We start from the raw sequence: 15284 nt of genomic DNA, 5'->3' as shown, positions 1-15284 counted from the left end.
AACAAAATTACAAATTTTGAATCAAAGAAAATTAGATGGAATTACGAATCATTCCGTATCAAAGAAAATATAACTGTTACGAAAATAGGAACGAGTCTTACGAAATTACGAATCGTTATGTATCAACAGAAACGTAAAGAAACAAAGCGAAACAAAGCAGGAAGTAACAAAAGAAATGTGAAAAAAAGGTTTAAAAGCAAGTATATATATATATATATATATATATATATATATATATATATATATATATATACATACATACACACACTTTTCTATCTATTTACTAACACTAGCAAAATAAGGATTAAAAATAGTCAATATTGATTGAAAGAGCGAAGAAAAAAAAAGAAGAAATACAACTGGGTATATAGTAATTATCATCACAATCCCCGATGTTCAACAGCTTTGTTACAATTAACAAATCTCACTAGGTCACTTACTGTAATGTGTTGCTGATATTCGTATTTAAATACAAGATGTGAAGCTAACACTTAGACCGAAGAATGGGACAATGAGAATTGGATATATTTTGAACTTGCCATATGGTGTTACCACGACTGCTTTACAAAAAAATAATATTGTTCAAGAATTAATACTTTTTTTTTATTTTTTTTATTTACTGATCTTATAAAATATTATAAACTAAAAAAAAGTCTTTATAGTTGTGACCATATCCCATAAAAATGAACAACAAAACCAAAATAAATGAGTTCCTTCTTCTTGGATTTCAGAACCTCCATCATTACCGCATTTTCATTTTATTGCTACTCATTTTGATCTATACTAGTACTATCGTTGGAAATCTGATGATACTAATATTGGTGTCAACCAGACACTCTCTTAGAAACCCAATGAACTTTTTCCTTGGTCAGCTTTCCTTATGTGACATTTTAATTAGTACCAATGTGGCCCCTAATATGATCCATATTCTAGTCCACAATGGGAGTCGTGTATTTGTTAGAAGCTGTGCTGTTCAGTTGTTTTTCTTTGGTGCTTCTGCACTAATAGAGTGTTGTCTTCTTACAATGATGTCCTATGATCGATATTTGGCCATCTGTAAACCACTTCATTACTTAACCATTATGACCATAAGGTTTACTTACTCTTTGGCTGTTTGGTGTTGGGTTATTGGCTTTTCACTATCATTTATTATTCATATCAGTATCCTTGAGTTGCATTTCTGTGATCGGTACACCATTGACCACTTTTTTTGTGACCTCGCCCCCCTTCTCGATCTTTCTTGCATCGATACAACAAAGGTTAGAATAGAAGTCTCTGTAGTGACAACTTTATTGGGACTTGTTCAGTTTTTTCTTATCATTGTGAGCTATTCCTACATTTTAAAATCCATTTTCCGTATTCCCTCCTCATTTGGAAGGCAAAAGGCCTTCTCCACCTGCAGCTCACATTTAAGTGTTGTTTTGGTATATTATGGATCCCTCATTATCCTTTATGTATCTCCAAAGGCGAACTACCTAAACCTTAACAAGATGTTGTCCTTTTTTAACACGGTGGTCACCCCATTATTTAACCCTATTGTTTACAGCCTGCGGAGCCAAGAGATTAGAAAAGCCCTCAGCAAATTATTTGTTTTAGGAAAAGAGCACATTATGAGGCTCATCTGACTATGTACACTTATAGAACCCAGGATCAAAAATGGAACATGTTGTATATTACCAGTCTGTAGATATTGGTGGCTTCATTAGTTCTATTTTTCAGGCTAAGTACATTTTCTTCAAGTACACAAAATTACTTGCTGATCTTGATAAAAATCCAGTGTCTTCTCAGATAGCAAGGTTAACTTACCACACATTTATGGCAGTGTTGAATTGTAAGTCTTGTTAACTTGCTGCACATTTTCGCTAATTTGTAGCAAATTTGCATGGCGTGTTTCTAGCAAGTGCAAAGTTGCAGTGATGAGTCTACAGCAAGAGCTCTGCAAGTCTACAGCATAACAATTCAGCCACAGTGACCCCTGTGGTGGGATGACTATTGCACAACATAACAGAGCCAGAACTTGCAGCAGACTTGCAGAATGTTTGTACAGAAAGTTGATTTAGAGTCATGCAATGCGGACTGGCAAGTCTAGCAAGAGCTTAGCAAGTCATTTTCAAATTTTCAGCACACTTGCTTGCTATCTGGGTTTGTAACTACCTGTGCTCTAATGTGAAATCTCAAGCAATATTGTTAAAGCAGAGTTCTGGTTTATTCTGGTGACCGCCTGGTGTGCTTTTTTTTTCTATGACCTCTATCTGTGCTCTTATCTGTTGGAGGTCTGCATGTATTGTGGCAGTGATCTGTGCAGCAGTTTGGGCTAGACCCCTGGAGAGCATATTGGAGAAGGCTGACATCATTGATGAAAAGTCATTCGGGGTGTGAGGGTAGTCATGCTCATCCTTCTCCCAGGTCCCAGGGGTGGCTAAAAGATTTCCCATAGGAGTGAGAATTGGGCCTCCCTCTGATCTCCCTATTAGAGATTCTGTGGTTGCTGGGGAAAGAGCCGGTTGCTGAGGGGTACTCACTGTGCTCTTTTCTTTTGTGCAGGCTGGGGGACTCCCATTGTCCTGATCGACTATCGAGTCCTCTGGCTCTGTGGCCAAGCCTCATGTGTCTAGGATGGGGGCGCACTGCTGTGCTGCCATGTTTAGCTGCATGGAGACATCGGGTGATTCCTGGGAGTGTGCCCGCTCGAGAGGCTGTATCACCGGGCCACTGTGTGAGCTCTAACGTCTGTGGTGGGGGTTAGATGACTGGAGCACTACGGAGCTCCTAGGCTAGTCGGCCATCTTGGTCACCTACATGCATCCCCTTTCTGTATTTCGAAGGTTTGAGCTACAGTTGGGTTGCCGTTGATGGAAGCCTTGCTATGTGATAGCCACCTCACCAGCACAATCAGGCTTGTTTGAAGTTTTCCTTCATCTGCCTACATGTGCTGGTCTAAAAGTTCACAGACTCTCTTTGAGTATGTTGTTCTAGATTCAACATAAGTCTATCCACACTGGTCATATAATGTATCAGAAAGGAGGGACCATGGTTTCCAATCATCCACCCTGGATGGGAGTAAACAAATGGGGTTAAGGTGTAGCAGACACCATGTTTTTTTGGTGCAGTTTGCCCAGAGCAGCAACTTTTTTGAAGAACATTGAATTAAAACAGCAAGGTACCTTGACTAAACATGATTTAATATTAATTCAGAAACTTCAAAATTTATTACAATACAACTGCCAACAGAATTTTGGAAATTTTATTAAAACAAGAAGTTATTTTCGGTAATCAAAGGCTTTTTTTTTGTTCTTGCAGAACTCATATTTAAAAAAAAAAAAAATAGAAAAAAATAGAAAATAAATCATATATAAAAAAAATAATTATATAAACTGTTATCTCCTCTGGGAATTTATTAAATTGGCAACAAACAGATCAAATGATTATGTCAATGACTACGTCCCTCAGGGGTCTCTGTGTTGTTATGCATAAAGTATAAATAAGGCATTAGCCTCCAACCTTTACACTATAATCAAATCTCTTGTGAGTATCACCTTTTGTTGGAGCCGATACACCAATCAGGTAACTCCATTTATATACACATTTGATGGTTGATAAAATTAATCCATATTATTAAGTAACAGTAGTTTGATGTCCCCATATTTAAAAACGTTAAATGACTTTAAGAATAAATATAACCAGATATTATGCAATAAAAAATGTTACTTTGGAGATCATTTATTAAAGTTGAGTTCTTGAAAATTTATGTGAACCTATGGACTACAAAGTTTAAGAATAGTTGCAATTTTCTTTTTTTTTTTTTTTTTTTTTTGTACAGCATAAACATACATTTATAACAATACATATTTAAATACTTTTTTTTTGTACAGCATAAACAATCATTAATAAGATGATATCACAAAAAAAGACGCCTTGCCTTTTTACGTTTTTGAGAAAGGCTAAAAGGGTATAAACAAGAGAAAAGGAAAGAAGGTAAGGAATGAAGTAAGCAGAAAATGAGTGTGACCATGGGATTGATTTACTAAATCTGGTGCAGCTCTACATAGAAACCAAATCAGCTTTAATTTTTTTGTCAAAGCTTAATTGAAGCTGAAGTTAGAAGCTGATTGGCCACCATGTACAGCTGCACCAGAAGATTTAGCATTATCCAGTTGTAGTAAATCAACCGTCATATGTGCCACGTCGAAATATGAAAAGTGAAGCAGTATTGGATCTTCTTGATAATATCTTAGGTTAGAATACTTTTCCGATGAATTTAATAGCAATAAAATTCAATTTTTTTCAAAAAAAAATCTTCTTTACCCTGAATAAATTACTGAAGCATTGGCTTCACTTAATGTATATTAAGTATAGAGTAGAGAACAATTAGAACCTGTTAAGTTTTTATTGCTGTTTGTATCTATCCTGGGGAGATTTGCTTCTATATTTGTCCTGGTGAACTTAGTCACCAAGACAGAAAAGAAGGACACATCCAACAAGTTTGAGATGTCATTGAAGCACACGGGAGTAGAAAATCCTACAAGAGGTACCCTGTTCCTTTGGAAACTCTCTTAGATGGGATTTACTTTGATTTTAGTGAGATTTCCTGTTACGGGATGTCTTCAGGACAGAAAGCATAGGGATATCTCTATAGTTGAACACAGATGTTAAAACATGATCACCTAGGGGGTTTTATCCCTTCAGTGCTTAAAGCGGTTGTATACCCCTGTGAGGCAAAAGGCATAATGAGCTAGTATGCACCGCATAAATTGTGCAAAATTTATACTGCTACATATCTTTGGTAAAAAATAAATAAATAACCAAAATAAGTGTATATTATTTGGTCTTTGTGAACATTATAGAATCTACAAACTATGGTGCCAATCACTGAAAATTGATCACACCTGATGTGCTGACAGTCTATCTAATTTCTTGAGACACTAACAAGCCAGGAAAGTACAAATACCCCATAAATGACTCCTTTTAGGAAAGTAGACATTTTAAGGTATTTAGTATGAGGCATGGGAAGTTTTTTGAAGTTGTAATTTCCTCCTCCTGAGTATGGCGATACCACGTGTGTGAGACTTTTACACAGCCTGGCCACATACAAAGGCCCAACATGCAGGCAGCACCACCAGGCGTTCTAGGGACATAAATTACACATATCTCTAAAGTACCTCTTACAATTTTGAAAGTCCTGGAGCACCAGGACAATGGAAACGCACAAAAAATGACCCCATTTTGTAAAGCAAATACCCCAAAGTATATTATATGAGGCATAATGAGTCTTTTACACATGTCTTTTTTTTCTCACACGTTTTTGGAAAATGTGGAAAGAAAATGAAAACACATTTTCTTTTTTACACATTGTTGTTCATGTATAAGATATTTCTAACACATAGCATGTACATAGCAAAAAAAATCACACCCCAAAATACATTTCTTACTCCTCCTGAGTATGGCAATACCACATGTGTGAGACTTTTACACAGCCTGGCTACATAGGTAGGCCCAACGTGCAGGGAGAACCATCAGGTGTTCTAGGGACATAGATTTCAAATCTAATTTGACTACCTATTACACTTTTGTGAGACACTGATGGGCACTGTAGTGGCTCTGATGGGCACTGTAGTGGCATGGATGTGGCACAAATGAGAACTGATGTGGCATGGATGTGGCATGGATGAGTACTGATGTGCTTGAATGTGGCACTTATGTGACATGGATGTGGCACAGATGAGCACTGATGTGGCTCGGATGATCGCTGATGTGGCATGGATGAGGCATGTATGAGCACAGATGTGGCATAAATGAACACTGATGTGGCATGGATGAGCATGAATGAGCCATGGATGAGCCATGGATGAGCCATGGATTGGCATGGATGAGACATGGATGGGCATGGATGAGCCATGAATGAGCATAAATGAGCCATGGATGGGCCCAGGTGAGCCATGGATGGGCACAGATGAACCATGGATGAGCATGAATGGGCATCAGTGAGCATGGATGGGCATGAATGGGGATGGATGAGCCATGATTAAGCATGGTTGGTTATGGATGAGCATGGCTTGGCATGGATGAGCCTGACTGGGAATGGATGAGCATGGCTGGGCATGGGTGAGCATGGCTGGGCATGTTTGAGCATGGATGAGCATGGCTGGGCATGGCTGGGCATGGATGACCCATGCATGGAGCATGTATGACCATAGCTGGGCATGGATGAGCCTTGGATGGAGAAAGGATGGGCAGGAATGGGCACAGATCAGTGGTGTGAGCACCGACTCTTTCCTCTCCTTGCACACTGTAATGATCGGTGCAAGGAGAGTGGAGGAGCTGACCGGACAAACTCTGGTCTGTTGACAGCCTATCGCTCTGTCATTGGATGGGGTGATCACGTGGCAAAGTGCCGCTGTCATTGCCCTTTACTCCATTCCGTGATGTGCCGGGCCCATCGGACCTGATGGTCATGGACATTCCTGGCACCCGGGAGCGCAATTCTGGGAGGCGGTCATATGTCGGCCTCCCAGAGATATCTGACCGCGCTGTAGCTGTCATTTGGCTATAGCCCGGTCAGCAACTGGTTAAGGTGCCACATGCACAAATTGTTTTAAAAAAGTAACAACATTTTATTTTCACATGTTAAAATCAGCATTTCATGTTTAAAACCATCATATACGATCCATGTGATTGATGAAACAGATACAGTGACTTCAGCTCTACATATTTCACCAGACTATGGCTTCTTCAGGAGACTTTTATAAGTACTGCATACATAATCACTAAAAATTAAAGACAACATATTAGTCACATCCTCAACTAGCATTTATCAAAAGTGCAAAAATCATAAATATGTATGAAATAAATCATAACAATAAGTAAATACATTACATTTCTCAAAGATGCATACAATTCAAGACCATCAAAGGAAACCCCATTACCGGGATGTTACCCAAAAATGAATATGATAAAATCAATATGGTGGACCGTACATCGAAAGAATGTTTCAATGAAACCGCAGGGGAGAATACAGAACACAAAGTTAACCAGCTTGGGAAGGGATTATGGAATGATAGGTTCACTGATGATAGATATGTTTTAAACCACCCAGGAACTGTGGACACCAACATACCAATACAATCAGTAAGAGATTAAATAAGACCAAAAGAGCACAATTAACTTCATGAAGATTAATTATACTTCAATTCTTTAAGCATCCAAAAGTAGACCCCCGATAAACTACTCAAATGCAGGGAATCCCATACGTTGGCTCTGAAACAAAGCATACATCAGATCACCACAAGGTCAGCAAAGCCACATCAAACTGGCCATAAACGAACAAAGTTCTTACCCATATCAAAAGTAACACATTCTATCTCTCCTGGGGCAGACCACCGCAATAAAAGCGTTTGAGAGGTTCTCATTTGTATTGCCCCACCTCCTCTAGTGTCCAATGGCACCAATGGCGATGGAGACACCCAATTCCAGATGCCGCACATGTGCGATCGCCACCAGAGATGGATGTCATGTGCGTGCAATACGAACCTGCAGTGCTATGATGAAATATTCCCCTTCACTGGGGAGAGCCAGAGGAATACACTGATGCCCCTGACCAGCTCATCAGTACACAGGTCTTGCAATTCCTGCTGGCACCCTGCACACGGCGATACACACACAGAAAGGGGGCACATGTGGCGGCAGGCCGATGGCATCACCACCAGGACCTGTGCCAGGTGGAATACTCCCACCCCATGGCTCATCTAGTGGCACCCTGGGCATCCATACGGTCGCCCATCCCCAAGAAAAAACCTCCATTGGTATGATTAAAGCCATCTTGTTATTAAAAATTACCTGTCATTTCCTGTAAAATTCATTATGGCTACCTGGAGTTGTTGTGTAGACAGAATGTATACAGAACAACCCCCAGAAACATAATTTCCTGCTTGTGTGATTGGCTCACCAATTTTCCCCGAAGTCTGCACTAAGATACAAGTCAGATTTCAGGCCTCCCCTGCAACAAAAATGTCAATTTTGGTGAGATGCTCCCAATAGGAAATCACATCTAAAGGGATGCATTTTCCTCATTAGAGCCCCGCAGGTGCAGCAGCCAATTTATAATTATAAAACCACTCCCATTAGATTCACATACCACATGGACACAGACAAACACATGGATAATTATTCAGAATAACACAAGGTAGGACTTTGCAACAAAGTTTGTTAAAATCCTTGCAATGTACATAGATCACCCAGAGGGGAAGGTTTTTTTCTTAACAAAAGTGGAGTTACTCTGAAAATGTTTTGGTATTTGAAGTCATCGATATGACATTTTGTATAACCATGTGCGTGTTCATATATCAACTTAAATGCAGATAATGTTGGACAACCACACAGAAGTCATGGAATTTGTAATACTTGGGTTTTCAGATCTTCATCTATTTCAGATACCAGTCTTCCTGCTGTTCACCATGATATACACAGCAACAGTAGCTGGAAATATTCTCCTAATCGTCTTGGTATTATTTAGCCATCCTTTGCATAGTCCTATGTATTTCTTCCTCAGTCATCTTTCAGCATGTGACGTTTTAATCAGCTCAAATGTTGTCCCCAATGCACTCCAGACTTTACTAAATGGCTTCACCTATATGTCAGTTCAAAGATGCTTTGTCCAGTTGTATTTTTTTGGTGCTTCAGCAATCATAGAATGTTGTCTCCTCTCTGTGATGTCCTATGACCGGTATTTGGCCATCTGTAACCCGTTGCACTATTCCTCCATCATGGCTTTCCGTCTTCATTATTATCTTGCTACATGGTCTTGGTCAATGGGTTTTATGGTAGCAATCATCACCATTTTCCTTCTACTTGAGGTCAAATTTTGTGGTCCGAACGTCATTGACCATTTCTTTTGTGATCTTTCTCCTCTGTTGGAGATCTCCTGTTCAGATCCGTCAGCTGTGGCAATAGCAGTGTCCTTAGTGGCTGGGATAATAGGCCTCTTACAATTTTTGTTTGTTATTGTTACTTACATTTGCATCTTCAATGCCATCCTCCGAATTTCAACCACAGCTGGGAGAAAGAGGGCCTTTTCCACCTGCAGTGCTCATTTGTCTGTTGTATGCGCATATTATGGATCACTTATTTCTGTTAATATAGTACCATCCAAAGGGTACTCTTTAAATATAAAGAAGGCTTTATCAGTTCTAAACACTGTGTTGACCCCGTTATTTAACCCCATCATCTACAGCTTGAGGAACAAAGACATACAGGAAGCCCTACGCCAAGTCATGTATTCAAGAAGACATTTAAAAAAGAGTTAACATTCAGTTATAAGATATACCTCAATATAAAAGTGTGGTGAATACCGTGCTGTCAAATGCAGCTGCTGGCACCGCAAGTGACAATTACAAATAGTGTAAATTTTAAATAATGGTGCAGTGCTTATGACATTTGGAAATTAAACCAAATGAGAATCCTTGGTATTAGAATAAATAAAATACCATAATAATGCTAACAATAAATCACAATTATATAGAGCAATAAATGACAAGATGAAAAGTTCCAAGAAAAAAAAAATATTCACAAATATGTGAAAAATAAAAAAATGCCAAACAGAGTTGAAAAGCAGTACAGTGAAGCAAACTGAAAAGTACAATCTCTGATCAGAAGTGTTGATAGCTGAATGAATACATATCAATCTTGCTGAACCAAACTTAAATTTTCAAATTTCAAACCAACATTGAATGTAACCCGACGTGTTTCATCTGTAAAGATATCGTCTTCACCCCAGACGATATCTTTGCAGATGAAACGCGTTGGGTCGAGCCTTCTGTCCTTCTTCTCAAAATGCGAGTGTAACCATTCATTTTTATAAACAAATTTCCTGGCATGTGGATTCACGCTGTGTGCATTTTTTTATTCCTTTTGACCATTTATGTGTGAATCCATACCACGGTGTATATCTCTGGAGCCTTTTTTTTCCTGTTGATTGTGGCCTTCTGGAGGAGAGTGTGTTTATCATATATTCCTGGGTTTGAAATTTGAAAAATTTAAGTTTGGTTCAGCAAGATTGATATATATACAGTGGTGTGAAAAAGTGTTTGCCCCCTTCCTCATTTCCTGTTCCTTTGCATGTTTGTCACACTTAAGTGTTTCGGAACATCAAACCAAATTAAACAATAGTCAAGGACAACACAAGTAAACACAAAATGCAATTTGTAAATGAAGGTGTTTATTATTAAAGGTGAAAAAAAATCCAAACCATCATGGCCCTGTGTGAAAAAGTGATTGCCCCCTAAACCTAATAACTGGTTGGGCCACCCTTAGCAGCAACAACTGCAACCAAGCGTTTGCGATAACGTGCAATGAGGCTTTTACAGCGTCCTGGAGGAATTTTGGCCCACTCATCTTTGCAGAATTGTCCAGGAAATGAGGAAGGGGGCAAACACTTTTTCACACCACTGTATTTATTCATCTATCAACACTTCTGGTCACAGATTGAACTTTTGCTTCACTGTACTGCTTTTCAACTCTTTAGAGTGTATTTTCAGTTTAGCATTTTTTATTTTTCACATATTTGTGGATATTTTTTATTTTTTTTGCACTTTTCATTTGGTCATGTATTGCACTTTACAATTGTGATTTATTGTTAGCATTATTATGGCATTTCATTTATTCTAACACCAAGGATTCTCATTTTGTTTCATTTCCAAATGTCATTAGCGCTGCACCATTATTTTAAATAAGATATACCTCCAGCTAAATATTTTATTCATGTGTACTTAATGCACCATTTTAAAGTTTTAAAGTAATGTTTATTATTTTTTGTATAAAGTGATTGTTGACAAATAATAATTTTAGTGTGGAGCGACATGCTGACATCACCGCGCTACTGTGATCCCGGAAGGCCGGGCAAATTTGTATTAGCCGTCTACTTTTTCTACATGCGGTTTTTATGCTGTACTACTGTAAGTGCAACCTTTTATCCAAGATTAAACGTTTCATATGTTTTTACACTATGGTGAGTTTTATATTTTCTTTTCGGGGAATATCACTGTATGGGATATTCTGAGGTGGACCATATGCTGTATGTGTTCCAATGAGGACCGCGATTTTTACAGAATCACACACATATGCTGATCTGTTGTTGTGACCATTTCGTACATGGTGGGATTTGCTAATCTCTTAACCTTTCCTGGAGGAATAAAGGCCTTGGCTGGGTATAAGCCACAAGCACTACTGACATCTCCCTGTAAGGAGTCCAATTTTTCTGGTAAGCAGACATTTGTTACGGTGGAGGTCATATCACACTGTGGGAGGTAGATGGTGTTATTACCATGTGGAAGATTCTGTCAGAAACCGTGAAATCAGGCTGAGACAGAAGTACAGTTAAATCACACTTGTTTAATAATACAAGTAAAAAGAACAAATATAGTCAAAACAGTAACCGGAATGGATAATCAGCCAAGCCAGAAGTCAAGGATCAATGTAGTGGAACAGCAAGCAGGATCTGGAGCCAGAAGGGATGTAAGCAAAGCAAGTCTTGAACAGGATTGCAGGAGAGCATCTCAGTTTCTGTGATGTTGACCAAAGTGAAGGCAGAGCTCCTCTGGACTGGATGGCTTAAGTAGGCAGGACTGACGAGCAGGATATCATCAACAGCTGAGTAACTGTGGAGTGATAGGAGCTGGCAATTACCCGACAGCTGAGCAGCCAGCTCAGGGAAGGAAGGGCTGAGCCCAGCCCTGACAGATTCTCCTTTATCACCATTGGACTTTCTACTATTTGATTTATTTCATCATTGTACTGGTGTACAATCACTTTTGTGGAAGGACCTTTTTTTTTCTTTTTATTAAACTATATTTTTTCACAGTTTACACTTATTTATTTTATGCTTATCTCAGCTATATTTTTATTATTGTTTAATTTCTGTGTCTATCTCACAGCCGAGTTGCTGCTTTTTCATTATTAATCAATTCAACTTTTTTTTTTTTTTTTAACACATTTTTTCCCCTTTTTTAAATAATTATTTCATACAAAGTACCTCCATGATTCGATGATAGCAGATCATTCTGGACGATCTGTCAAGAAAGAATAGCACCAGCTTTGCATTTGTTAAAGCGCCTTAAAACTAATGAGCACAATTTTGCGAAGAGAAGCTCACTTATACAGCTGAAGGTGCAACTTGACATTCAATTATTCAGGCCACAAAAGGCTATTTACAGGCTGATGGAGTATATTGCAGAGTGCTAGCCCTAGCGCGCCTCCGTGGGAAACTTGGAAAGAAGAAAGAAATGGCTGCACATCCAGAACTTCCGATTGGCTTTTATTTTGTTTCACAAAGATAAAACCAAAGACTCCAAACTGTGGTCACGTAGATGCGTTTCACACATACATCTTGTGCTTAATCATGATCAAGTGTAATATTTAATACGAGTTGGTATCGAAAAGTTTTGGAACACGCCGACATATGGCAGCACAAGGCTGCACACACAGTCACAGGGAGCACCGACCTTCATAAGTCCGTGTGTCAAAATACATTGTTGTGTGTACATCGAAAGCTGTGCAACTGGTGCTATTCTGCCCACGTGTGATACCACTTCTGCTATTTTATCATGGACAGCAAGTTAGAACAAGAGCAAATGTGAAATTCTGTTTTAAGATATTTTGAGTGGCTCGCATGCTTCAAGAGTGGAAGAACTTGGAAGACAACGAGATCAGGAAGACCTTCAATGAGCTCAACCCCCGAAAAGGTCAAAACATTTCGGCAACTTTTGCATGATGATTGTTGGGGAAACAATCGCATGCGCCACTCAAAACACCTTGAACACCTCATTGCAGAATTGCCGTAAACTTGCTGAATCATGTAAAAAGTCTCTGTGGCAGAGTTGTCAGGTTTCACCTAGAATTTTACGTTTGCTCTTTGTTCTAACTTGCTGTCCTTGTTGAAATTGCAGACGTGGAAAAACAGGTGGTCATAATAGCACCAGTTGCACAATTCCCGATGTATGCAGGACAATGTCTTTGGGCACCCTGACTTATGAAGGGTGCTGCTCCCTTTCACTTTGCATGCAGTCTTGTTCTGCCATTTATTGGTGTGTTACAAAACTTGTTTCAAAACTTTTCGATACCACCTTGTACTTACTGTATTAAAAAAAAAAAAAAATCATAATTTTGTATTTTAGTCTTGGATATAAAATTAAAAAAAACAAAAACAATTGCAAAAGCATTAAACACATGAGAATTGTGACATAGTAGAGATATATGGGATGATTTTCAAAAACTGTAGCGTGCAAAATATGGTGCAGCTCTGCATATAAACCAATCAGCTTTCAAGTTATATCGTCAAAGTAAATCATCCCCATAGTATCTATTGACATTATAGGTACAACTGCACAACTAAACACCAACGAACTGCTTGAAGGCTCCACATAAAAGTTTTCATTGAAAATGAAGAAGACCATGGCACATGTGCAGAATCAAGAGAAACTGGTGAAAGGTTTTCTTTGTGGAGGGTGTGTGGCCATATATTGACCATTGATGAGTTGGACGGAAAAATACTTTGGGGGTTATTTCAAAGGAAAATTCACTTTGAACTGCAAGTGCACTTGGAGGTAAAGTGGCTGTAGATCCAAGGGGGACATGCAAGGAAAATAGAAAACAGCATTTTAGCTTGCACATGATTGGATGATAAAATCAGCAGAGCTTCCCCTCACTTCAGATCTACCCCTTAGATTTAGAGTGACTGCACTTCCAAGTGCACCTTCAGTGCAAAGTGGATTTGACTTTCGTAAATAACCTCCTTTGTGTTGTCCTTCAAAAAAAGTTTCTAAGCAGAATATCTTCCATTGGCAGGAATTAAAGCAAAGATCACACAAAACAGCTCCCGCTGTGATTGGACAAATCATTTGCAGCAGGATAAACAATGGACCCACCACTAGGCATGCTAGGCAATCCAATCTCAGGCATAAAAAAGGGAAAGGGAAAGCATCATGGTGTTATGTATTCAAACTGCTTTATTAAAAGCTACTGCATACAGTATACTTACAAAAAATAGAGACAGGAAGGCATACAACAAAACCAATACTGCCCGACTGAGCCTGCGTGATGACGCCACCAGTCAGCCCCATTTTAATATATTTAACCATGAGGCTTCCCTCTTCCCTTTTTTATGTCTGAGATTGATTTCCATACTATGGGATGCTTAAGCGCGGGTCCATTGTTTATCCTGCTGTGAACGATTTGGAATTATCTGACTGGATGAGATAGTGCAAGCGATCTGGGACCTCTATATGGAGATATTAGTCCCTGCTAAGTGTGTGATTATGGTGGCGAAAACATGGTGGATGGTAAAGGCAGCCTTTGATTATTGGATCTCGCAGGTTGATATATCGGTTTCAAGCACTGTGGGACTTTTTCTTGGTAGGCTTGTTGTTTTTCTAATATATATATATATATATATATATATATATATATATATATATATATATATATATATATATATATATATATATATATATATATATATATATATATGTATATATATAGATAGATATAGATATATATATATAGTATATGATTTATTTAGATGTATGGAGTATGAAATTTTATAATAAATGATGAATTGAGGGGAGTTAGACGAAAGACCCCCTCCAAACAAGAGCACACTATCTACTGGGTTGTGTTACCAAAGGCAAATAGATGAATTACTTTGCAAGAGCATTGCTTATCTTATAGAATATGATGAACATTTATTTAGCAAAAAATGCCCAATCGTGTGCAAGAAAAATAAATAAAAATAAAAGCTTCCACATGATTGTAGGTTGGAAGTCAGCAAAGCTTCACTTCATTCACTGTACTAAGGGACAATTCCCTTGCAAAGTAAAAGTCATCATAAAAAATTCATACCTTCGTCTTGTGTTTTTCAACTGCATAAGATCTGCATTGATCATGTCGTTTTATGGTGCCATTTGTTGGCCTGTAAACACCTCCTATAGTGGAGTAAACTTTCACATTCTGGTGTCAGAGGTTTCTGTTTATGTTCAACCATAAAGCATGCCTTGTGGCACTGCACAAGTTAAATCATGACCTCTGTCTGTGGTGTGAGAACTGACACTTCCTGTGAAGAAATTACATATCCCACAATTCCTGGGTCTCTCACTCTAGTGTTCTGCAGGTGAGAGCTACTCAGTAATTAGATCTGACACAGGCCGAACAATTATCAGAGAGATCACATTTGTGATGCAACACAGGAAATGACGAGGCATTCTTCGGAAGCTATGCGTGACTGCAGCTACAATATGTGA

General features: G+C 38.6%; 2 protein-coding genes across 2 annotated transcripts; both read left to right on the top strand.

The window, feature by feature from the left end:
• The first annotated feature begins 481 nt into the window (after window positions 1-481).
• On the top strand, window positions 482-3678 carry LOC143961516 (olfactory receptor 6F1-like). Its single transcript, XM_077470812.1, has one exon. The coding sequence runs from the start codon at window positions 684-686 to the stop codon at window positions 1623-1625; it is 942 nt and encodes a 313-aa protein (XP_077326938.1). The 5' UTR covers window positions 482-683; the 3' UTR covers window positions 1626-3678.
• Window positions 3679-8130: 4452 nt separating this feature from the next.
• On the top strand, window positions 8131-9414 carry LOC143961515 (olfactory receptor 11A1-like). The gene has a single exon (XM_077470811.1). It carries the CDS (start codon window positions 8349-8351, stop codon window positions 9297-9299), a length of 951 nt encoding a protein of 316 aa, XP_077326937.1. The 5' UTR covers window positions 8131-8348; the 3' UTR covers window positions 9300-9414.
• Window positions 9415-15284: the final 5870 nt, after the last annotated feature.

The sequence above is a fragment of the Lithobates pipiens genome, unplaced genomic scaffold (assembly GCF_037356315.1).
Source record: "Lithobates pipiens isolate NorthernLeopardFrog02 unplaced genomic scaffold, aLitPip1_a1.2 Scaffold_8, whole genome shotgun sequence".
Lineage (NCBI taxonomy): Eukaryota > Metazoa > Chordata > Amphibia > Anura > Ranidae > Lithobates > Lithobates pipiens.
Note: the sequence above shows the minus strand (reverse complement) of the source record. Positions and strands in the feature narration are given on the sequence as shown.

Excerpts from the sequence above, each read along its gene's own strand:
- LOC143961516 (XM_077470812.1), top strand. The coding sequence starts at position 684 with ATGAACAACAAAACCAAAATAAATGAGTTCCTTCTTCTTGGATTTCAG.
- LOC143961515 (XM_077470811.1), top strand. The coding sequence starts at position 8,349 with ATGCAGATAATGTTGGACAACCACACAGAAGTCATGGAATTTGTAATA.